Source organism: Sprattus sprattus (assembly GCF_963457725.1).
Source record: "Sprattus sprattus genome assembly, chromosome: 2".
Taxonomy (NCBI): domain Eukaryota; kingdom Metazoa; phylum Chordata; class Actinopteri; order Clupeiformes; family Clupeidae; genus Sprattus; species Sprattus sprattus.
Window position 1 is genome coordinate 61905999 of NC_137921.1, and position 25481 is coordinate 61931479.

At 43.9% G+C, this 25481-nt stretch overlaps 2 protein-coding genes across 3 annotated transcripts in view; both read left to right on the forward strand.

Moving 5' to 3' along the window:
- Nucleotides 1-25323, forward strand: LOC308382818 (solute carrier family 22 member 6-A; the record flags this gene model as incomplete). Its single annotated transcript, XM_080860340.1, has 10 exons — nucleotides 1-351; nucleotides 1275-1378; nucleotides 3269-3423; nucleotides 3542-3710; nucleotides 3825-3948; nucleotides 4186-4292; nucleotides 4540-4751; nucleotides 5220-5328; nucleotides 6422-6634; nucleotides 25263-25323. 10 exons carry the CDS (start codon nucleotides 1-3, stop codon nucleotides 25321-25323), a joined length of 1605 nt encoding a protein of 534 aa, XP_080716466.1.
- fynb (FYN proto-oncogene, Src family tyrosine kinase b) overlaps nucleotides 11764-25481 on the forward strand; it is a 50434-nt gene continuing 36716 nt past the window's right edge. For both annotated transcript variants that reach the window (XM_080832231.1, XM_080832229.1), the window contains exons 1-2: nucleotides 11764-11891; nucleotides 22287-22355. The gene's annotated coding sequence lies outside the window, so the exon portion shown is untranslated. The remainder of the gene's footprint in view (nucleotides 11892-22286; nucleotides 22356-25481) is intronic.

The window sequence follows — 25481 nt, forward strand, 5'->3', positions numbered from 1 at the left end:
ATGAAGTTTGATGACGTCCTGAATGAGATCGGGGGCTTTGGCAGGTTCCAGAAAACCCTGTATATCTGGATCTGCCTACCACAGATCCTGCTGGCATTCCACATGTTTGTGTCTATTTTTACTAGCGCCGTGCCCCCTCACCTGTGCCTCTCCACGTGGCCCCCGCCCGCCGGCCAGGAACCCAGCTTCAACTTCAGCCAGGTGGAGCTGTCGTGCTCCGCGGAGGGATCTGCTCAGGCCTATTCCAGCAACAGCAGCACTCGGGCTGTCAGCGAGGGCTTAGGTGTGGGCGGCTGCCAGGGAGGCTGGGAGTACAGCAAGGAGATCTTCCACAGTACGGTGGTCACTGAGGTGAGTCCAAGCCCTTCCTTTAAAGAACTGAGAACAGCAAAACTCAACGCACCTCTGTAGAACAAACGCAGCCGATGGACCCAATGAACTCAAGCAACCCCCACCGCTTTGTTGTTTAGCATGAGGGACAGGCATGACAGGCTCTCTCAGGGGCCCTGTGGAGACACGAGAGTGTGGAGCAGGGTCTGACATATGAGTGCTGCGATGCTGGACCTAGAATAGGACCTGGGGCGGGGGGCAGGGGGGGGTTAGGGTCCTGTGGTGCAGGCATCCTGGCCTTGGCTGCTGCGACAGGCTGCTGCTTGCTGCTGCTTGCTGCGACAGGCAGCCATGTGAGACTCACGTCTGGAGTCCTCCCACCGGACACAGTGCCACGCCGTGCAGCCCGTGTGATGCGTGGGACCACCAGCTCACCCGGTTTTGATTCAGAACCGCTGGCCCAGGTCCGGGGTCTCCAGCGTGAGCCCCACTGTGTGACCCCGGCTGATATGATTGCTCACGCTGGGCCCGCGGAGCCAGATCCAGATGTTGTGTACAGTTCTCTCATATGTGGAATTTCAACAATAGACTGCTGCTCAGACAGATGAAGGGGTGGGAAGGAATATCCCATTCATCTGCAAAACAAAACTAAGAAAAAAAAATATATGATCACTATTAATACAGAGCTTTACCAAATATGAAGGCGATAGGAAATGTTATTTATGTTGTTGTTAGAGTGTCAATGGTTTGCTGATGTGCAAATGTACTTACATGTGTGTGTTTGCGTGTGCGTGTGCGTGTGCGTGTGCGTGTGCGTGTGCGTGTGCGTGTGCGTGTGCGTGTGCGTGTGTGTGTGCGTGTGCGTGTAAGTAGTTGTGACGTCAGTGGATACGTATGTTTGCACATGAACTTAGTTTCCCTCTCTGCTTTTCTCTGATTTACAGTGGGATCTGGTTTGTGAAAATGCCACCTTGAACAACATTGGATCCTCTATCTATATGTTTGGTCTGTTGGTTGGTGCTGCGCTTTTTGGTACTCTGTCAGATAAGTAAGTACAGACACCTTGAGCTGTACAGGCTCATGTGCTTGATCTCTTACCCTATTATTTTTGTTATGTGTGCTTGGGGTTATCATTTTATCAACTCTGGGCTTAGTGGCCGATTAAGGTGGCCATGGGCCCCTAGACTTCTCTTTTCTCTTCTCTTTAGTGCCACGTGTAAAAGTGTGCCAAGACTATTATACATCCCACATGCACACACTCGAGCACTGGCATACATACACATTGGGATATCCTTCACTAGAAACAGCAAGGCTATAGGAAAGGCATTACCAGTGCATCTGCAAGCTGGTAACAGCTGGTCACGTTCTAAACCGGTCACATTGTTGATAGCCCAACTGAGACAAAATCACCACCTCCTTACAGAGACACAAATGAAACCACTGTGTCGTACACGTATAAAACAAACCCAAAATGGTCAATAAACACAACAGCAGCAGCGCATCCGCATAAATACATGTAAATACGTATTCCTCTATGTACATATAGATACATGTAAAACCATATTCCTCCAGGTTTTTCTGACAGAGAAGTCCTGTATGAGGCTGGTCAAATCAAATTTTATCCCAGTATGCACATGCAGTGTCTGAGCTTAGGTAGGTATTTGCATCCTCTGTGCAGCAACAGGTGAGGCTGTCCGTCACAAATCTACTGCCGTGGATCTTGATTATGTAGTTGACTAAGTAAGATGAAGAATCGCTTGTCCTGAAATATCCATTTAGAAGATAATATGTCACACTGTTCTTTCAGCTGCATTTTTAGTTTTTGTGCCATGCTTTTATATTTTGACACTTTGCTGTCCAGTAGCAGTGACAGTGACATTATTTAAAAACTAAATTGACCTGATGAACCTGGCCACATCTACCCAATCAGCTGCTTCATTTCTTTAATGTTTCTTATGGGCCAATAGCAGTCAAGGTTTTTTTTTTTAGAAGTAAATCAAAAGTAGTCTGGCTAGTCTAGGGTCCTTGCACAGGTGCTGCCCCTAAGATAGAGCCTCGGCAAGCCTGTGCATTAATCTGGGCCATTCTGGGCCATAACCTGACAGACACTATTGGAACCATTTTAAGGGTGAAAACATCAATAGGATTCATGTGGACAAAGAGTAATGCTGTGTAAAAAGGATGATCATTAACTCAGAATGTACTTTACAAGTTGCAAAGTAAATATACTCTTTGCAACCCATTACAGGTTTTAGTAATTATACTACAAAAACATGTCTGACTTACAAAGAGCCAATTAGATCAACAGTTTTCTACTTTGCACACACAGTTCTGCTCTCTCTCTCTCTCTCTCTCTCTCTCTCTCTCTCTCTCTCTCCTATACCTCTCTCTCTTTCACTCTCTATGTGTGTGTGTCCTCAAATGTGTCCAAACCACAAAGTTCCCTTTGAATACCAAATCTTCATAAACCAGCAATTTAGCAAACCAAAACCAATGAGGAATGTCTGGAGATGTTCTCCGCGGACAGAAATTTTGGGGCATTTCTGTCCTGCACAGAAAAATGCTATTTCTATATTTGCAGTGTTATTCCATAGTGATATTAATAGTCTGTAGGGGTAATGCAGTGTTATTCCATAGTGATATTAATAGTCTGTAGGGGTAATGCAGTGTTATTCCATAGTGATATTAATAGTCTGTAGGGGTAATACAGTGTTATTCCATAGTGATTTTAATTGTATGTGGGGGTAATACCATTTCAAATGACTTGTTGTTTGTCTGCCATGTTTTAACGCAAGAGTGAATCTAATGCACAGCACATATCTTGCTTTCAAAGGCTCCAATTCAACCCCCACACAATGGCACTTTATATAAATGCACACATACCAAAAGGGGAGGATGGGTTCCATGCCTCACCTATCAATCCAATCTCTTGTTGCAGGTATGGTAGACGCACCATCATCCTGGTTGGATTGGCCCTGCAGGTTGTGTTTGGAGTTGGTGCAGCTTTTGCCCCGACGTTCTCCATCTATATCTTGCTGCGCTTTGTGGTCGGGACCACTATTTCCGCTGTCATCATGAACGCATTCGTATTAGGTTGGTTGTGCAAAACGCCCTATGTGCGAGTCACAGTAGAAATGCTCCGCTGTGTGCGCTACATACTGTATGAACAACCTGAACCGCTACCATTATCATGTTGACCCCTTCACTACAGGCACGGAGTGGACCGGGCCAAAGCACCGCATGTTGGCTGGCATTATCACTGACTACTTCTTTGGGTTTGGGTATATTCTGCTGGCGGGGGTTGCATATTTGATCCGGGACTGGCGGCACCTTCAGCTGGCCATCTCTGCTCCTGGCTTCCTCTTCATCTTTTACATCTGGTAGGAAAAGAAAGCGCAAACTGATTACAAATGAACTGATTCCTCTCAAAATCTTAGAGATTGTGTCTAGAGACATAGTCTTAGCATAGTCTTAGCACCTCTGTTTCTCTGCAGGCTTCTTCCAAAGTCAGCTCGCTGGTTGATGGCGAACCAGAAAAATGAGGAAGCCTTGGACCTGATCCGGAAAGCAGCGCTTGTCAATGGAAATCCACTAAGAGATGACATTGATCTTCAACAGGTTGGTCAAATGCTTGCAGTTTAATTAGTATTAAAGGTAGACCATAGCCTTGGACAACACTCGTTTTTTAAAATGTTATCCTCTTTTGAAAGTGCAGTGAATGCCGAAACATTTAATACGGGCAAGGATAAGGATGTTAATAAAGCCCTGTTGTATTTCCTTGTGTGTTGTATTTCTTATGTAATATTATATTGAGAAAGTTCACAATACAGTGAGCCAAACATGTTCTTTTCTTAGGATCACAAAAGTGCCAAGACAGTTAAGAATCAGAGAAAGCACACTGTTATCGATCTGGTCCGCACCCCAAAAATGAGAAGGCAGTCTCTCATTGTTTTCTACCTGTGGTAAGTTTGCCATTACCGGTTTGACTGCAAGTGCACCATTTCACACAAAAAATGCATACCTTGGTCACAGTTGGAAATTAATCACCTGTTACAACTCTGCCAGAGTAGTTTATTTATTTATGGAAAAAGCTGTGGACAAGAAACAACAATCCAACCACTCCAGTCTTAAGTAAATTCAAATGACTAAATACTACCCCTGTCAGGCAAAGTGATTTTATTCTTGTCTCTGTGCTCATGTCACATGCAGGTTCGTGAATGTGCTTGTTTACTACGGCCTGTCTTTGAACATCTCCGACTTTGGGATCAACATCTACCTTACTCAGTTCATCTTCGGCCTGGTGGAGATGCCGGCGCGAACCATCACACTCTTCACCCTGAACCGGTCCCGGCAGATATCTCAGCTGGCCTTCCTCACCGTTGGAGGCCTGGCCTGTCTACTGACCATCTTCATCCCTGATGGTAAGAGTCTCTCTGGTGCAACACACACGTAAGCCCCGACCCCCATGGCTCTAAATGAGACCCTTGTGTGGCTGTGTGGATTCCTAGGAGGCCTTGGGGACTTGTTTTGTTTGCTTGGCTAATGAGTGCAGCTCTTGGTGATGTAATCTTTGCTCAATTTTATAGGAGGGTTTATGAAGATTTGGTATTCAAAGGGAACTTTGTGGTTTGGAGACATTTGAGGACACACACAGAGTGAGTGAAAGAGAGAGAGAGAGAGAGAGCAGAACTGTGTGTGCAAAGTAGAAAACCGTTGATCTAATTGGCTCTTTTGTAAGTCAGACATGTTTTTGTAGTATAATTAAGGAGGTCGGAAGGCTGACTTCTGTCTCAGTATAAGAAATGTCTGGCCAGAACACTGTCATATGTTTTTGTTTGTCTGTTTATTTCAACTGTACGTAACTCAGTTTCCCATACCTGTTTCCACAGATCTGTCTATCATAAGGACAGCCTTAGCCATGGTTGGCAAATTTGGAATTACTGCCTCCCTGTCCATCATATATGTCTATTCAGCAGAGATTTTCCCCACTGTTGTAAGGTAAGGCTGATATGCATGCAGACATACACAACATTAACTGTTGATAGTTGCTACAATTGTAGTTTTACCAGATGACCTCAGTCCCATCTCTGGTTAGCATCCAAATCTCGCACCAAAAGGTTTGATCTTCATCAATCTCACGTCAAATAAGCCCTCAATGGAAATAATAAATATAAAAAAATTATTTAAAAAATGACACTGTCCAATGTTTATTATGTCATCAACAACATTTTATTAGATAACACATACTGCATGACCAGCCCAATGACTTTGTAATTCACTTTATGGCCGTGTAATAAATGTTGTTCTACAACTATGGTAAAAATGACGTTGCAAACCTGCAACATCCAGTTGCGCAGGAGAGAAGCAACTGGAATCTATTCACCATTTAGTTGGAATGTGTTCGCCGCCATGTTGTTAGCTTTCGATCTCTGACCTCTACAGACATTCTTGTAAGCCATTATACGTATATTATGTTAATGAATGTCATTTTACAACATGGCTTCTTAACTGCATAAGTTAACTTAATACTGAAACTTTACGACCTTACTGAATTCGGACACACCCGCTGTGAAATGTCAACTTATATGTTAGTTCCAATAGCCCTGGTTAGCAACAAAACATATTAAACAAGAATGGGAGCATTCAGAGAATGCAAACCTCCGCCTTGTGACCTTGACCTTTGACCTTGACATCTGAAAATCTAATCAATTATTGCCATTATATTACCCAATCTCCCCACAAAGTTTGATGGAAATCGCTCCATGCGTTTCTGCGTAATCCTGCTGACAAACAAACAAACAAACAGACAAACAAACAAACAAACATACAGGGGTGAAAACATAACCTCCTTGGCGGAGGTAATGAAAATGAAAAGTGTACATTTATCAAACTAGGAACCCTAGTCTTAAAGAGCTGGACATGACTTTGACATAGGAGTAAGTCAGTCAGTAAGATTTACACTGTCATTCTCTGTTTGGAATTTGGAATATTGTAGCATGTGTCCCCCCCTATCCCCCTTACAACATTAGAGTGAAATACAGGGTATCCATGTTTCTCCATGGTCTTAACCTGTGTATTGTCTTATTTTTAGGCAGAGTGGTATAGGAATGGGCTCTATGTGTGCCCGAGCAGGGGGGGTGATTGCACCCATCATCTACCTCCTGAAGAGATACAGTCCGCAGGCCCCGATGGTGGTGTTTGGCCTCTGCCCACTAGTGGGCGCTGCCCTCACCATGCTGCTGCCAGAGACGGCCAACAAGGCCCTGCCTGACACCATTGAGGAGGTGGAGGGGAGCATCCAGAGGTAAGTGTGGAGTCGAAGGCCAACTAACCCAGTTAATGGATGGAAAATTAGGTCATTAAACTTAGCATGTAATGGATGAACAAGGCATGCTGATGCATAATGGAAAAAAAATAAAAGATTACTAATTAAGATCTTTTTTTTTGTTTTAACATTTATTGAGTTTGGAAATAAATAAAAAATATACTCTAGCCACGAGAATGCAAAACATTCAATGACAATAGAAATGATTTCTACACTATATTGCAGTCAGTGATCATAACATGAGTAAAGTTGTCAGTTCTCTTGATTGACAAGCTAAAACCATTAAAGCATTGGCAGTCTACATGAGTTTGTTTTTTCTGACACTAATTTGTTTTAGCTGTGCGATGGATCACTTGCATCACCATGTGATACACAGAGCCATAACTCCAGCATCTGAAATGGCTGGAGCAATAGTGGTTTCCTCTGGGACCCGTCCAATGGAAACTGGGTCCTATTTGTGATCATGTGGGAAAAACGTTGGATGAATAGCAAAACCACATTTGAAAACATTTAAACGAGCTCTCAGTGGCATTTTCTTCATTGATCAAAAGCAAATTAGTTTATTGACAGCATTTGAATATGTTATGTCATTTAGTCATTGAGAAAAAGTATTTACTATAGTTTTTCTCTGTCTTTGTTTCTCTCCCAAAGTGAAGAAAGTGAAAAAGCCTATGAGCAATGTCTGACAAATGTGGAAATGATCAACTGACGGGAGGTTCCATATGCCAGCACTTCATGGAATGACCCTGGTGGGGCCACCGGGAAAGGGTCAGGGTTAAAACCATCTCAACCTGACAAAGTGTTCTTCCATGATACATCATAAAGCATTGAACTCTACTATGCTCCATGGCCTACTCATAATCGGATGCCTTTATGATTTCATTGATTCATGTTGATGAAGATTTACCACCTGCCATGGATGTCTGCACCAGGATCACTGCACGAGAATCAAAAAAAAGAACTGAACCAGGTTAACTGCAGGTTGGTGTGTGTTTCTGCACACAGGAGAAAACACGTCAAAATTCTTACTTGATATCTTTTCTACCTGCCTTCCAACCCACGGGGAATTCTCTTATAAGGACATAGCTGAAGACAAAGCATTTACATTTTGATACTATCTCTTGGAAGACTTTTTTATTTTATTTTATTTTTCTTGGATGTACTGTATTGTGGAGAGAATTGTATTCTTCATGTTACTGTTGTTGTAGGCTGTTATGCTGTATTTTCTTCTCCTTTAAATGCATTTCTGAATTGTGTGCATGAAATGCTCTAAAGGCCTTATCCTCTCCTCATACTGTTACATTGATCATTGTCTGTCTCTTCAAGTGACTGGAGCTTTGGCTCTATGTAGCTGTAAGTATCTCTGTGTCAGAGAGGTCAGTCCTATCGATGGACTCCAGGGCCACATCACTAGTATTAGTGCATGCACATGTTTGACCACAGCCAACCTCAACTGAGCCTGTCTTAAGTGATGATCGCAGTGACAGAGTTTAATCTTTGCGTCACCGAGATTTATCGGCGGAATGTAAATATAGTTTGCCTCCTGCTTGGCAGAAATGGCTGACCATTTGGCTGTCCACTTTAATGACTTAGCTGAAGTATTCTTCCATCTGAAGTGAGGAGATAGACTGTCTTTGCTGGCAATAACTGTGAAATAAGTCTCTGTATTTGCACAGGCATCGGCTCTTTCACTGCCTGCTACTCCATGCAAATGAGTGTAGAATCCACTTGCAGAAATTAATGTTCTGCAGTTCTAAATGCAGCTGATAGTCAACACTGTGTGTCAATGATAGTCAATGAGTGAGCAAGTCTCTTTTAAAGTGAAACAATAGTTGATGCAAAATCAATCAAAAATGCCTACCTTGGGAGATCATGGTGCTGACAGCCCAGGGATGAGGACTCAGTTTACAACTTTTTTTTAAAGAAAAAAAAACTGTTGTGAATAGCTTGCAGTGGATGACTTGAAAAAAAATATGAAGAAATATATTGTCAATTATACAGCCATGTTTTTTTCTATACGTTCACAGTCCTTGGCTAACCAGTGCCCCAAAGTGGAGAAACATGGTACTACACAACTATAAGAGGCCTACATTTTTAATTGGGAGGAGGAATGTTTGCCTTCCAGTAAGACTGCAACATAATGTCCAAATGGAAACAAGTGCAGCCCCGACCTAGAAATGGAATATACATTTTTGCAATGCATACTTGTGTTGATATTCTTGATTATTTAGATACATTTGATTTTTACATTTTAATAAATCCTGTGACTGTTATTGTTTTTAACAGTGTCTAGGTCAATCACAGTGTGTTCTAGGCTAAGGTAGAGCTAACAACTTGCTAATTGGTCACTTGGTTCATAGGGTTACAAATGTCATTAGAGAACAATGAGAGTCTAGTAAAGTTAACCAGAATGTGGTAACTCATGTGCTTACACAGACACCTGCACCATAATGTTAAAAAATTACCTACAAAACATTAGTTTTTTTTAAAAGAAGAAAACTACTTTAAAGGCACCCAGTGCAACTTTATATAAACATTCAATGAAAAATAAACATTAAATTTCTTGTCTTTTTTACACGTAGTAAGTTTCAATAACTCCATACCATCACATATCGACATTCAAGCAGCAAAGTTGAGACGTCGTTGTGTGGTGAGAACTGATAGAAAATCGTAAACAACAACAATCGCCGGTTGGAAGAGGCCATTTTTCCATTGACTGGAATCATGCTTTATTTATTGTAGGTAACAAAAAATAAAGAAAATGGCGGCGATTGTTGTTGTTATCGATTTTCTATCAGTTCTCACCACACAACGACGTCTCATCTTTGCTCCTTGAATGTCGATATGTAATGGTATGGAGTTATTGAAACTTACTACGTGTAAACAAGACTAGAAATTGAATGTTTATTTTTAAGCCTCGAAAGTTGCACTGGGTGCCTTTAACTAACCAAGCCCAACAAGGATACCAGCCAAAACATCCTCTCTAGGTACATGTAACTTTCAACTTGTTCCATAAAACTAAATGGATGAATTACACACAAGACTGGCGTCTCTTTTATAGATGGCAAAATACCTATAAGACATTCTCTCAATTCCATTTTTACAATTCTAGAGTATTCCATGTCCTATGAGAGATAAGTGGTCAGAGATGTATTGAACAGCAGCCAAGAAAACTAAATACAGGTTAGTGGCTGAGCATACAGTTTATATTAATAATATCAACTTCACACAATGATCCAGGAAAAAATTGTAAGCTTTTTTGGTATGATCGAGAAAAACAAGACTGAAGGAGATTTACACCCAAATGACTACTGGAGAGTTCTAAAGTACTATAGCGAGGGAGGGGAAGACAGACATACCGGCAGACAACGAGAACAGCAGATGGACCCCATGTTTGTTTGTGTGTGTGTGTGTGTGTGTGTGTGTGTGTTTGCGCGTGTGTGTGTGTTTGCGCGTGTGTGTGTGTGTGTGTGTGTGTGTGTGTGTGTGTGTGTGTGTTTGCGTGTGCGTGTGTGTTTGCGTGTGCGTGTGTGTTTGCGTGTGCGTGTGTGTGCGTGTGTGTGTGTGTGTGTGTGTGTGTGTGTGTGTGTGTGTGTGTGTGTGTGTGTGTGTGTGTTTGCGCGTGCGTGCGTGTGTGTGTGTGTTTATGTACGAGTGACAGATGGTCAATGTCCTGAGGTAGAATTTTGAGTGAGTGCAGCAAAAATAGTGCAAAGATGATTTCAACAGCCATGTGTGGGTATTTACAGGTGGCCATGACACTCCATGATAAACCCAAATGGATTCAAAATAAAAGTAGGGTAACACTTACTATTACACTGTAACGGGCAGTCATGGCATACTCTACATTAAAAAGGTTTACTTTTTAAAGGGGACTTTGTAGGTAAGAATTTTTACACTACAGTTTTTCTTTTTCCCATAGACCACCCACAAGTAAGCTTTAGTCAAAAGCTCACTGAAGTAGCTGAGGTTTTGAATTAGTGGGCTGTGATTCGATTACTCATGACTGATTTATCATGTGAAGTCTATAAACTACCATGTCAATAGCTAGCTGGCTGCCTATAAAAGGAGAACCCAATGGCAGGGACCACAATCCACACCTGTAATAGCTGTAGTTTTTGTTTAGATGATGACATAATGATGAACCCACAAACTTGAATTCTGTTTATCAGTGGTTCCAGTCCAGCATCCATAAGATGGTCTTTTTTTTTTTTTTTTTTTTTTTTGCTAATCCATTCTCACAGACTCCATTCCTATGCATTCACTGTATATTTCATCAGCCCCCCATTCGTAATTAAGCCTGCAAAGTTCACACTAATTGTCCCAAGAATTAGGATATGTGGAGCATTCATGCGGACATTACAGAGGATGACGAGCTGATGTCACTATGTATGCGTATAAACGCTAGGGGGCGCTCCAAACCAAAGTGTTTGCCTAAGTCATGCAACGAACTTACTTCAGACTTTATTTTTGAAATGTCTGATGTGGCATTACCATTACGCCTTATTTTTTTTTGTTAAGTATAGGCCTATAAGCTAATTAATTAGAAATGTGTTGGATTATGGCCTGCCCGTGCCATATTCAATATAATAGCCCACATTTGTTATTTTCTTATGGCTGACGACATTCTTATAAAAATTAAATCTATCTTTCTCCTTTGATCATTTAAATTGAACCTCATTAATTGACATTCGTATTTGTACTTTTAGCCGTGCAACGTTTATATTGTTAAGAGAGTGGACTTCTAGCAGACCTACTACGCCTACACACCGTCCATAAATATCAAATTGGCTAATTCGCTTTAAATGTTTTACAATTCTGAATAAATTAGATACATTTGAAGAAACCCAGTCGGAGCAACTCACAAACAAAAATGTTTAGATTTTCTTCATGCTTTTGGTCACAACAGTTAGAGACAAGCGACGGTGATGTCGATGTCTGGCTGCACTCCACCTAACCTGTTTACAAACCCCTGTTTCTCCACCCCATGATATGTGTCTGGCTACTCTATTGGCCCATCTAGATGTCAATCACACCACTAGTCCCGTTAGTTTCATTGTGGTTCAGCAGCATTTTCGCCATCATATGTCTCACTGTGGCTGCGGCGAGTGGACAGAGCGCAAAATCACGATTCTATAGTAGGCTATATTCGAAAACAAACCAAACGTCGCAAACTGGATCATAGGCCCATATAATGGACTACATTCGCTTACATCATTAGACGTTTATTAACAAGGTAAGGACATTGTTTGTCTTTTACAGCCAGGTAGGCTAGTTAATACTGTATAAATCACATGCATTGGGAAAGGGCAAACCCGTAGTTCGCTCGCTAAATCAATGAATTTGATTGGTCCCTCGTTTCGTTTGCCAGCGTTTGTGTAGGCTATGTTGTAAAGGCCCAGAACGTTAATGAAACTTCAGTGTTTGAGATAAAGAAATGTTTGATCTGACTTACTTGCGATCACTGAATGTGTTGTCATTCATTAGTGCTTAAATGTGTCTAAGGTAGTGATTCTGTGTTCGTACATATCTTTGCAGTGCAGCAGAAAATAGCACATGTTCATTTCAAACGATGTGCTTTTGTGCTGTGTCTGCAGAAAAAGAGGAAAAACCCTACCAGCTGTCTCAACCATCAGGGATGTGTCGCATTCGTGCTCAATAAATCGCGTCTACCTTTGTCGTAAACATCTCAGCAATAATGTGTCAAAGATCATTTTGAGTCTTGTAATTATTATCTAGTGTTTGTGCCATTACACCCGTTTCAACCCATAAAAGCATCGAATTCAGCACCTTGTTATTGTCAGTCACTAGCTGTGTGCCAGTCAAGAACGAGCCATTGATGCAAGCTGGAACTTGGCACAGTTTGGTGCTTTAGGATGCTGGGCTTTGGTAGAGAATGCTTTTGGTCGTTCATGACTGAGAGTTTTTTGTTGTAACAGTTGTGCGTTTTACAAACACACCGTTACTAAATGGTAAGTGTGATGGCGTCACACCTCATCCAGGCGATAGGCCTCGGACAGTATGAATGAATCAGAACATAAGAACGTGGCGAGGTTACGTCGGTAATTGATTTACTGAATTACTTATTGTTTAGTTAAACGTTGACCACCTTACATATATAGTCTTGACTCCAATTTTCGTCTTAACTAGGGGAGAGGTCACATGCATCTGTTTACAAAGCATCTCTATGATGACCCCAATAAGTCTACATTTGCAGGATATTTGAGCAAGTTCAACTGGAGTTGAACATTGATATTGAGTTGAATGTTTTTGAAATTGTTTTTTTTTAATTAATAGCTGGGGGTGAACTGCTCTCACTTACTTTGGTGTCCAAATATTGTCCTGTATCCCGCTGGGAGACCACAAAGCAGCCTCCTTTGCCTGAGGTGAAAACTGTCCTTGATCTGGACATTTATAGTCTCTGTGTTCATTATACTGATGCATACAGGAAATTCCCTGACCATTTTTGGGTGTTTTGGGGTAATACAGTCATCTATCATGCATCTCTTGACATGGATTATCTTACCTGTAAGCAGGAGCTGCAGTTTTTCAGGAGGGACATGGTGGTAAACAAAGCAGGAATGATATAGATATGTATGATTTGTGCATCTCATGAATGCGTCACTGCACTAGGAACTTGCAGGCTCTCAATGATAGCTGATGTCCTCATACCTAACAATATCAACATCCATATTATTATTTTTTCTGAGAGGATGTTTTGTTTATGACATTCAGCTTTATTTTGTCCAAAAATGTATTTTGGGTTGGATTTGATTTTCTTTTGTGTTTAGACAATGAAGATTGGATAAGTTTATTCATTGTCATTCTGTGTTTGTCTTCCTGACAGGAAACTAAATGATGATAGTATCTTGTCTGTTGTTTTTGATTTCCTCTTGAGAGGGCTTGTAGCATTAGAGATGAATCAGTAAGGGCCTAGGTAGAAATTGGTCATAACTCTTAATAAATGGAGAGAGGTTTTTGCTTGTGTTATGCTGTAATCCTTTGATGGACACTGATTGCCTTCTGTGTACGCAACCCATGTCGTTGAACAGTTACACAAATTATAGTCAAGCACATTCAAGTAGTCAGTTTCTAGGTCAGTGATTGTTGTAATTATTTTACTGTATTGACTCAATGTTAAAGACTAGAGTAAAATCATCCCTCACTCATTGGCAGACTGCACTAGGAGACACCTAGTCTGAGACGCTATAGAACAATAGACAGGTGTGAATTAAGATGAGGGTGCTGTTTCTGTGTATGTGACGTTTGGATGTTCTGCAGCAGCTTCACCAGAAGGGAACCTTGGAAACTGCAGACAGCCCTTGCTTATCGAGGTGTATTATCTTACAGGCCACCGGTGAATATAAGCACAATATCAACGCCCATACTCAAGGTCAGCTTCAGTAGGAACGATGATTTGAACTATGCCACCCAAAGCAATGAAAATGTACATAACATATTTATGACCACAATGAGTTTGTATGAAGTCTCTTTTAGTATGTCTGCAGAGCCAGAGTTAGGTTCCAATGCTAGGCCTATGTACAGGTTCTACCCTTGACAACAAGTGTTTCTCCTACGTATTAAAGAAGATATTCACATAATAGTCACAAGATATGGTTTATATAATATCTTGTTCACATTATTCTCTTACGAAGTACTGATATGTAATGAAAAACATCCTGTATAAAATGTATATAGGAACGTGATAATTTAGTAGGGGTTCTCACATATCTGTGGTTCCTTATCAGGGGTGCCTTTCCTAAAAGCCCTGTTGAATACTAACCGTACTTAAATGATAGATAGACTATTTTTGGTACACTCTCTCCACAGCTACCACAGTGGTTTCTCAGCGAAGATTGGGTTCTTGGTGCTTGGTTCCTGACAATATGGCTGCTGTGCCACCAACACAGTCATTATTACTCCACCCTCCAACTGTCTAAGGCTATAGTGGAATGCAAAGTTGTAAGTTACAAGATGGCGTAATCTGAAGGGCCTTTCTATTTCAATTGCATTGCATTTGTTTACTGGATGCCATTACGGTATATTCTGAGCTTAGCGGTGAAGTCACTGGCGCTGTCATGATGTGTGCATTTGGAAGAGGCCAGGACTGATTACTGGGCTTGCTGACTGGTGCCAGTTGCTTAGCTGTAGGCCCACAATGATGTAACAGGGAGCTCCTGCCATCCTCCTTCTGCCAGGCTAAAGCCTGTCCAACAAGTCCATCCCAAATCCCACACAGCCTATACTGCATGTGACCAGTCCATTCCCCGGGAAATAGTTAAGCACGCTCATGATGTGGTATGTGGATATGAAAAATCAATTTCCCCGGCTTGCGTGGTATGTGGGTCACTGAAGGACAGGTTAGCACACTAGGCAGCATGAGGCAAGTGTTGTGACACTGGTTGTCATCAGTGCTAAGAGAACAGCGGCCTGGAGTATGTGCTGTCATCCAGCTGACAGCTTCAGAGAAGTCACACACACACGAGTGTGCGGATCAAAGAACTAGCTCTGACAACAACACAAGCCAGTGTCAGCGCTGCCGTCCTGCGTTGTTCCTCAGCTATCTTTATGTGACAGCGAGTCCCCTTCAGCTTGGTCCACTCTAAGGGCAACAGTTCACATTGGGACTCGAGGTAGTGTATGTGCCAGCTTTGACCGTGCCACTGTCCTTCAGCTGTGTGATGAACCAGCTGCAGTTAGTTTCCCCTCATTGTGTGCTCTTGCTTTTTCCCTTCTCTCCTTTAGCATTAGCTCAGGACTGACTGACAGAGATGCTGTTAGGGCTAAATTCTCAATTGCTCATTTCTTGACTCTATTCTAAGATAGGTACTATCTGTGTGGATAGACGAGCTATTTGTAAAAATAAATGTACAAATTTTATCGGCAAAAACTTTAAGGAGTGCAGTCTAAGCAAGGCTTCAACAATGTGTACGGTCAGAAAACTTCGACAGTAGCCTAGAGATATGGAGTGCATCGTGATCCTGGTATGATCAGCGTTATGAAGCTGAATTAGAAAATGTGGTGGCACTTCCAAGCAGGGGAGTGAGTATTTTCCTCTGATTTCATTAACACAAACACATGTGATCAAGGCCACAGGGTCAATATCATATCACAGCTTTCATGGGCTGAAATGAAGTGTGAAACAGATAGGTCGCATGAAAACTTGTCAAAACAGAGCTAACTGAAGCCATTGGAAATGGCTGCCTTGGGAGTATGTCTTCAGAAGGAATTCAATTAGCTGGAGCAGTTTGTTTCCACGAGTCCCCTGAGCACCGGGCAGATCTCATCTCACGGATTCTGTCAACCTCATCAGCCCAACACTTCCAGCCGTTTGTAGAAGTGTGTGTGTGTGTGTGTTTCTTTGTGTGTTAGGGGGAAAGAAAGTTTGTTTACAATGTGATATGTCATAAATGCCTATGACATGAAGGGGTGTTCCCTAGTTTCCAGTTCTTTTGTCTCCACTTATACTGGATGACTGTCTGAATACATTCTATTTTTAATTCCTCCGATCGTTAGTGCAGTCATTTACCTCTTAGATTCAGTGTGTGTTCACTCTCTGTCTCTCTCTCGCTCTCTCTCTCTCTCTCTCTCTCTCTCTCTCTCTCTCTCTCTCACCCCTCTCTCTCTTTCACACACACCTACACTCACAGACAAACAATCTCAATCTCTCTCTCTCTCTCTCTCTCTCTCTCTCTCTCTCTCTCAGTAGTGGTACACTCTGAAGTATAATTGGGAATTCTATATTTAAAATCTATAAATACATGGATTCAACTAACCACAGCTTCAAGTGTTTTTGCCACTATAAAAATGGAGCAGCAGTAGCAGGCTTTAGCTGTAGCTTTAAAGTCTTTGCCTTTACACCGCTGCCTGAGAGGAGGCCTGATCGCCATCAAATGCTTTGTCTGGAGTATCTCAGTGGGCGACAGGGCCATGGTTTATTTACTGTGGAAAATAAGAGGAGCTGGAAATATTTTGTAATTACTACTGAATTGCCCAGTGGCCACGGAGACCTTTGAAAATCACATGCTTTGTGTATCATAGGAGATAGGAGGAAGTCGCGCACACACACACACACACACACACACACACACACACCCTGAGATGATGTAAACGTCCAAGTTTGTGTTAGGTTCATATATGCACCACAATCAGTTCAGTGAAAAAAGAATACTTCCCAGCTTCATATTATGGAGGGAGATGTAAGATTTTAGACACTGACAGTCATGTGTGTGGCCTTGCAGCAGGGAGCCATCCTTATACATGACGTTTATGTATGACTTTGGGTCAAACACATGGATCACAGCAAACGCAAAATACCATTGCTGTGAAAAATGAATTAGTTAAGGGGGTGATGATGGCTGCATGGTAAAGTGGACTCAAAAGAATGTTTTGTAATTTATTAATGGTGTGGTCCCAGCGATGAATGCAACACTGTTTACAAGTGTTAACAGTTTTTACGTTGTGGCCAAAACAAAAAGCGGTCTTGTCTCGTATGTGTGGCGAAGGAGCCTCTCCATCCATATGTAATAGCATGCATCATTGTTTTTAATATCATGCGTGCAGATTTGCGTCACTGCGGCTGTTGTCAGATGAGACAATATGGCTCTGTCCTCTGGAACCAAAGCTACCATTGAAAACAGAGCATTTCCTGTTATCGTCAACATACAATTTCAGTTTGCATTTTTAATCAGTTTTAAATCTGTATGGACTATAAAAAGCGGCCCTGTTGTGGCTGTGATTCAGGCAGCCTGACACACTTCCAGTGTGCTCGTCTCTCTGGCCCACTGTTGCACTAGCGGAAGTGGAGCTCATCTAGGCCATGCGATGGCCCACATTTCCCATACGGTAGAAGCAGCATACATCTCAGTCGTGGCCAACATTCATATCAACGCTGGATATGGAACTATATATGGGACTACCAGTGTATCCAAAACTACTGACGTTTCACGTATTACTATTCAAGCTACGTGTCCTAATGCGAATAGAGGGTTGCCAGGCTCCACCAAACCTGCATTCACTGCATTCATTGTGGTCTGGAACTTGGGTTCCATTAGGTTCCAACTGGTGGAGAGGGGGGGGGGGGGGCAGCTATTGAGTGTTGATGATCTCTGGGTAAATGATCTTGACCATGATGAAGTCACTTCGAGTTCACAGTGCATCACTACATCCCAGTGCAAAACCAAATAGAGGCAGTCAGGAAATAAAACGTATAACAAAATAAAACGAAGCCACTTCAACAGAGGCCTGTGGAACTTTGCACTCAGTTACGCGACCTCAAATTTACAAATTTGTTGTCATGACATAAACCACTATCCATTGCTTTTCGATTGGTAGTCGCAAAAACAGGACTGACAGTCTCATTTGCTCATATCCAGACTATAATCTCAGCTAAATCAAAGATAGGTGAACAAAGCCAGGATAACATAGAGTGGAAAGACTGTCTGTGTTTGAGGGTAGTCTGAGTTGCAACACCAATGTGCAGATTATGAATGATAATGTAGTTCTATAGTAAAGCTATTTATAGCTAGATCTGTGGTGTAGTTCATATTTAGATATACATTAGTCCCTAGACATTATGATCCTGCTCACTCAACCCCACTGGATACACTGCCCTGTGGACAGTCAAGAGCTTGCTGTCATGACTGCTAGCCATGCCTCTCTACCGCTAATGGATGGCTACCCGGGCACCCTCTGCATGGCTGCGTCTGCTGGACCCAATGGCTCTGGGCTGATGCGGTTCAGTGGCCTAATGGCTGTCCTCTTGCCTCACTGGCCTCCTGGCACACTGATGGCTCCCACCCAGTCCTCAAGTCCCCCTGTCCCTGTCCGCAGACATGTCAGAGCGGATGGGATGCAGAGAGAGGTGGCCCACTGATACATCAGTACAATACTATGCACTCATCTCTCTCAGAGTGGGTGTGTGGTCACATTCTTTATCAGGATGCTACCACTGATTCTTCTGCATGGCTTGTATCATTTTAGTGTACTCTGGTTGGAACTGTGTTGCTCAGTGCAACAACATCATGGCAACACACACACACACACACACACACACACACACACACACACTCACACACACACATACTTTGCTTTGGGAGCAACAGTATCCATCCTTAACACACTCTGTGCTGGCAGTCATGTGCTGTGTGTCCTGCCAGCGGAGATACAGAGGGAGCTGTCGCTTTTCGACACAGTCCTCCTCCCCAGTCTATTTAAAGTCCCAGCAGGGCAGTGAGGGATTTCATAAAACATCCCCTAAGTGATAGGCAGCCATTGTGGATGAATATTGCATACAGCGCTGTTTGCTGCCAGATTAAGATTAGCCTCATTTTTTTTACCCAAGACCCTCAGCTGCTACTTAGAAGCAGTGTCATTGTTGGGCCAGGGAGAGCCTCTCTGTGTGGGCTATAAATGTGAAGTTAATTTGAGGGTGAAAGAAGAGCTGTTGTTGTCCCCTGCACAACACACACTCACTCTCCCACTCACCAACACACACACTCTCCCACTCACCAACACACACACACATACACACACACACGCACACACACACACACACACACACACACACACACACACACACACACACACATACACACACTCACACACACTCTCACACACACACAGACACACACACACACACACACAGAGACACAGACACACACACACACACACACACACACACATACACACACACACACACACTGCCCCTGGCCCCCTTGTTGTCCCAGCAGTCCTTCGTTGAGCCTCTGTGTCACGCAGCAGCAGGCACGAGAGAAGGGAGAAACAGAGCTGGAGATGGAGTGAGTAGAAGAGAAAAGAGAAAAGAGAAAGAGGGAGAGAGTGAAAGAGAGAGGGCACGAGGCTCATCCGGCCTGGTAAATAGTGCGAGAGAAGACTGTGCTTGTTGTGTTGGGCTTGGTCACGTGAGTAAGAGTCTCTGAAAGACTCACTCTCCCCCTACAGTCATCCCCCCCCACCCCTCTCCCCCTCTCCTTCCCTCTCCATCCCCCAACCACCATTATGTTTTATTGGAGGGGCAAAAGATGAAAAGATACCCAGCAGTTCCCCCCCCCCCCAGACCCCCTTCTCTCTCTGAGCACTGCCTGCTGAGACGTCTGCCTGCCTGCCATGGCAGCCCAGGGACGGCAGACCTCGGACCGGACTGGAACATGTGGCCCGGCTAAATTGCCACGCTGCTCAGTCGGAGAGCACAGCAAATTGCATGTTTGCAGTGAAAGCAGCCGAGGAAGGCCGTGGCACATCTGTGCCTCTCTCTCAGTTTCATCCGGCGGGCCCGAAATAAAGCTCCTATCCAAAACCTTCAATTAAAACCACTTTCTGCTTTCAAATGCTGCTGTCTAGCTGAGAGCCTGTATACCTTCAGGAACCACACTGGGTCTGGGTGGTACCATGGCAATCTGGACCGTTTTAACAAGCCCTCCTTGTTCTGGACGATGACTAGTTTCGTTTCCTCCAGCCATGGAATGTGGACGATAAAGGGCTTTTGGGTTCCTCCTATCCACCTCAGGCTCTGCCGCTAACTTAGCATGCTAGCAGAAGTGTGTATGTTTACCGGGCGAGCCTTTCAATAGTGCCTTTGTATCGACATTCTCCGTGGGCCTGACATGACGGCGGCAGCACAGCAGAACATGGGATGAGGGGAGAGAGGCATGAGGGCCAGGAGTGGATCCTGTCCAGTCGATGATGTCACTGTTGCTAAAACAACACTGAACAATGGGTCAAGGGACGTCGGAAGGAGGGCCAGGAATGTCCGTCGCAATCACACACCGCTGCATTTTCTCCGCTCTCAGAGCCAACGCCGCCCACGGCAGTAGAGGCCCAGACTGCCTCCTGCCTCAGCCTCAGCCAGCTAGAGGCAGTCAGCAGGCCTCGGCGCACCAGGCAGTGAATGAATGCTGCTAGGCAATTAAAGCGTGCTGTGTTATTGTGTTTTGTCATGTCATTTATTTTGCATTGATTAGAAAGAATGTATGGTGCTTTGGTTAGGTGAGGTCCGTGGGTCAGTTTGAATGAAGCTGATACTGCACACATTGTGCTATAGATAGACCCACTGTGCAGTGTACATTGTTAAGGGAGATGTGGGCACACTCACCCTGTTTAGTTATGGTGTCCGCATGTGTTACTTTGTTCGTCAGTGGTTGATTTACGAGTTAACTAATCCTGGTTGGCACACATGGACCCGATTAGCAAAGTTCTCTTTTTCTAAGATAAATGCATTAGTTTTGGTTTGTTAAAAGATGTTGCCTTTTAAGAGCTTGTCAGTGGTAAATAAAAGGCATTTAGTGAATATCCCATGTAACTCAGTGTGACTGGAGACTGCACAGAGCTCTGTTCACAGCCACACAAAGACTCCACTATGAGACCCTACTGTGGAGATTTCATGTGTTGTCTTCTCAGTATGCTGGCCCAAGCCTCATCAAGTCAGTGCTCTGAGCTCAGTGTGTTTGTGTGAGTGAGAGTATACAGGTGTTCGATCTTATCTCATTAAATGTTATAAAGTAGCCTAAGCATCGGGTAAACCATCAGGCATACTAAAAAGAACAGAACGTCTGGCATAAAAGACTAGGTACAGATCTCCAGCAGTATCCTTCATAATGAGGTGATACATACTGATAGATGGAGCTGCAGCCCAAAATGACACTTTTGTTTTAGTTCTCACTAGAGATGTATCTGTAACTGGTCACTACTGCCTTCTCCATTAACTGGCTGAGGTCTGTCACCACAGGATTATGGATGAATGAAGCAGCTGATAGAGGTGGTCACAGAATTGGGTTTTGACTGATGGCACTTCCTTGGGAATAAAGCTTATTTTGTTAAAGCAGCACAACGGATCAATAGCTATTCGCTAAAGGTATGCTAGCAGCTAAAACTAACGAAATCTCTTGAAATGTGCTGACTTTGACATTATGACAAACTAGTTACTCAATGACTGTCCTTACACAGTCAAACATCAAGCAAGTGCAACACAAGACCAAGCAAGACGGCAAATAAGCTACTTACTATATCGGCAGAAAGTAAACAAGTCAGAGCGGCAGGCTGCGGCAGGCAAAACTACAGAACGCAGTTATATGCCTATGGACCCTGCTATCACCATGGCAAGGTGTCGATTCGCCACATCAAAAGTCATTGTAGCGCCCCAATTTTTTTTAAGCTGTTATTTTAAGGTTAAACTGCTTATCCTAACCCTAATCCTGAAGTATAATTGTTGCATAATGGGGCTTTAAACAAACAAATGTCATTCTAAATGTTGTAATAGCCTCCTCACCATAACTCATGCATGTGAAATAAACACTCATATCCAGCCTGGCTGCTTCTATCCAATTTGACACCAGCCATTTGACTTTGCACTGCGAGCATTTTGCTCTGAAGGAACTAGCGAGCTATTTGGGAAGAGGGTTGACAGTTAACCAACTGGCCATGAGGAGCCATGCCCTGTGAAAGGGACCAAGGGCCTTGTGAGAGATAGATCGGCAGCCATGCAGAAATGGAGCAGGCAGCCATTAGACCCATTTTTGGTGGTGGGCGTCAGCGGCTCTTGACGAGACACATTTGATATTCATGTTTTATGGAGAGCCAGATGAATAATTGAGTATTTCTTTCCACCCCGCAGGGCCTCTGTTTTGGCAGTGCACAAAGCAATGCGGAGCAAATAAAGATCGTGGTGACACTGAAACTCGAGGTAAGCACACTGTCAGTTTAATTACCACACACACAAACCATGGGGGAGGGACACAAGAGCTGTTGGTTAAGAGCTTCAGTGAGCTGCACATCTTTAGTGCGAGGACTGTTACGCAGGGTGTGAAGATGCACATCCTCTTGAGATAAACTCATGAGAGACTGACAGGATATGCATCATGTTTGCAGATGATTTGGATTAGCTACAGTGTTGTTTTGCGATGGAACGTTATACGTCCAATGTGTCTAAAGTCATGGACTACCACCACTGATAGTAGATGAGATTTGTATCAACTGCAATGATTTGTGTTGATATTTTGGTGGTATGTTCGTGGGAAAGTTACTACGGCAAACAGGCACTGGAGTGGTTCAGGTGATGACGGCAACACTGATGTTTCCAGTAGGGGCAGCTGGTCTGTTGTCTCCAGGGTGACTGCCTCCATCAGAGTGGGTGATTGTTTCAGACTGTAGTAGCTTCATTGAAGGGTTCAGTGGCATGTTCCCAAAAGAATATGTGAATTCCCCTTCTTTGCGTACAAGAACAGTGTGTGGCACCCATTTTCTAGTTTCCTAAAGCAAAATGAAAAGGCGACCCCTGTGACAGAAATCATTGGTGTTTGTGTTTTGCGTCAGGCATTTTGGAGCTGCTGGCTGTTAAACATTCATGGGAGCGCAGCACACACCTCTGTGAGGCAGTAGCAGAGCGAGCTGATTACTGGCACGTGAAGTCGATGCTAACAGGCTGCTTCTGCTGAGCTACCTTTGAAGTTGCGGTGGAGTAGATGTGCTTTGAGGGGAGAGGCACTCCAGAGGCGGAGGCCCCCGCAAGGAGATGAGTGAGGAGAGGGGGAGGAGAGATGCCCTGTGGAGAAGGGAAGTATGGGGCCTCCTGTGAAAGCGTCAGGTCCTCGGCTTGCTACGAGGTGGTTGCCTCAGGAGGCCCACTCTTTGTGTTCTCGACTGACTTTGAAGAGGAAGTGTGTTTGTTTGTGTGTGTGTGTATGCCCTTTGTGTTTTCTGTTGTGGGTGGCAGGAATCTTGGTTTCAGGTCACAAATGAGTCACAAGTTCCACCGATTGATTCCATTTGTTAAAACATTCCACCGCCGCCCCAAATGTGACTTCGTGGCATGAAGTCATGTTCGGCAGAAAGCAGCTCTTTGGACTCGTTTCTATTTCCAGTTTCCAGTTATGACTTTTTTAGTCAGACCTTTTGAGAAACTGAATCTATTTCAATTGTGAGTCCAGAACATCAACACTCATTCTCTCTGCATCTCTTTCTCTCTGTTTCTCATTCTCTCTCTCTCTCTCTCTCCTCTTTCTCTCTCATATCCACTGAGGCCTTAGCACCAGGCTCCAACTGCCTCCTGTAGGGAAGCTGCTCAATCTCTTTCTCTCTCTCTCTATCTCTCTGTACATCCCTTTCTTCCTGGTTTGATTCAGGCAGTGATTCACCCGCCCCCTCACGGTGAGCCTCCAGGAGTCCGACACCTCATTTGAGCTTCTGTAAGCCACAGGCAGCTGGCCAGACCGCCATGTGCACGTGCCCTTGAGGCTCCATGGGCTCAGGCCAGCACTGGGCTCTGATGTGGTTGTTAGGCACTAGTCCAGGTCATGTGTTAAACACAGCTCGCCCTCGAGAAACCCCCACCCTACAGCACGCCCAATCCCACACACACACACACACACACACACACACACACACACACACACACACACACACACACACACACGAACACACACACACACACACACACACACACACACACACACACACACACACACACACACACACACACACACACACACACACACACACACACACACACACACACACACACACACACACACACACACACACACACACACACACACCACACACAAACACATTCACACACACTGGTGATCACGTTCGCTCTTTGCCATATCCACCGCTCTAAGTGCCAGCACATGTGTAGCGCCACTGCTGGGCTACAGTCCTACTGAGTGACCTACCGCTGACGTCACTACTGAGTGACGTCAGCGATGAAGAACATCAACACTCATTCTCTCAGCATCTCTTTCTCTCTGTTTCTCATTCTCTCTCTCTCTCTCCTCTTTCTCTCTCATATCCACTGAGGCCTTAGCACCAGGCTCCAACCGCCTCCTGTAGGGAAGCTGCTCAATCTCTTTCTCTTTCTCTCTCTATCTCTCTCTCTTTCTCTCTGTCTCTCTCTCTTTCTCGCTCTCTCTCACTCTCCTTTGCTACGGGTGTGCGGGGAGCTTCCACTCACACTAATATAAACAGTGCTGCTGATTCTCTGTAAGGGCTGCTTCGCACGCTGAGGCTCCCAGAGGCAGGCAGGCAGGCAGGCAGGCAGGCAGGCAGGCAGCGTGTGGATGACCCACAGTGATTGAACATTCTAAGACTCTTTGGAGATGTCCTCTGGAAGCCTTTCCCCTGTTATTTACCAGTGAGCGAACATCAAGATGAAATCCATGCGTAGAGAGGAATACACATCCCTCACACACACAGACAGAGCATGTTGTTGAACCAGTGGCCCAGACACACATGCGCGCGCAGGGGCTGTTTTTAGCCTCATTTCTATAGAGCTCCCCTCACCACAAGTTTATTTTTCACAAGTTTTTAGGTCAGGCACCTGTTTACCTCTGGACTGGGGCCTCTGGTTTGGTTATCTACTGATTCCCCCCCCCCCCCCCTTGTTTAAGCTTTGGTTTTGTCTGTGGGTTTCATGGCAGGAGCTAGTCTGGACCTCTGCTGTTTCAGCAAGTGTGTTTATGTGTGTATGAGTGTGAGTAAGCATGCTCTCGGGGCCTTGGTTAGTCTGTTTCACGGACTGCACCACTACATGTCCTAACAAAGCCACTGAGTAAGTGTGACTGTGAGTGTAACTGTGTTTGTAACTGTGCAGGTGTGTTGATGTCTCATTTAGTTCTTTTAACCCCAGTCACACTATGGTGGTGAGGAACTGAGAATTCCATGATGAATCTCATCGTGCGCCACTACACATTTGTATCTTAATTTATGTCTGTATCTTTACAAATATATATATATATATGAGAGACATAGAGAAAGAGATTTTCTTTTCTTTTGCTGAAGCTGCACAGCCTTGCATAGGGTCCGAAACGTC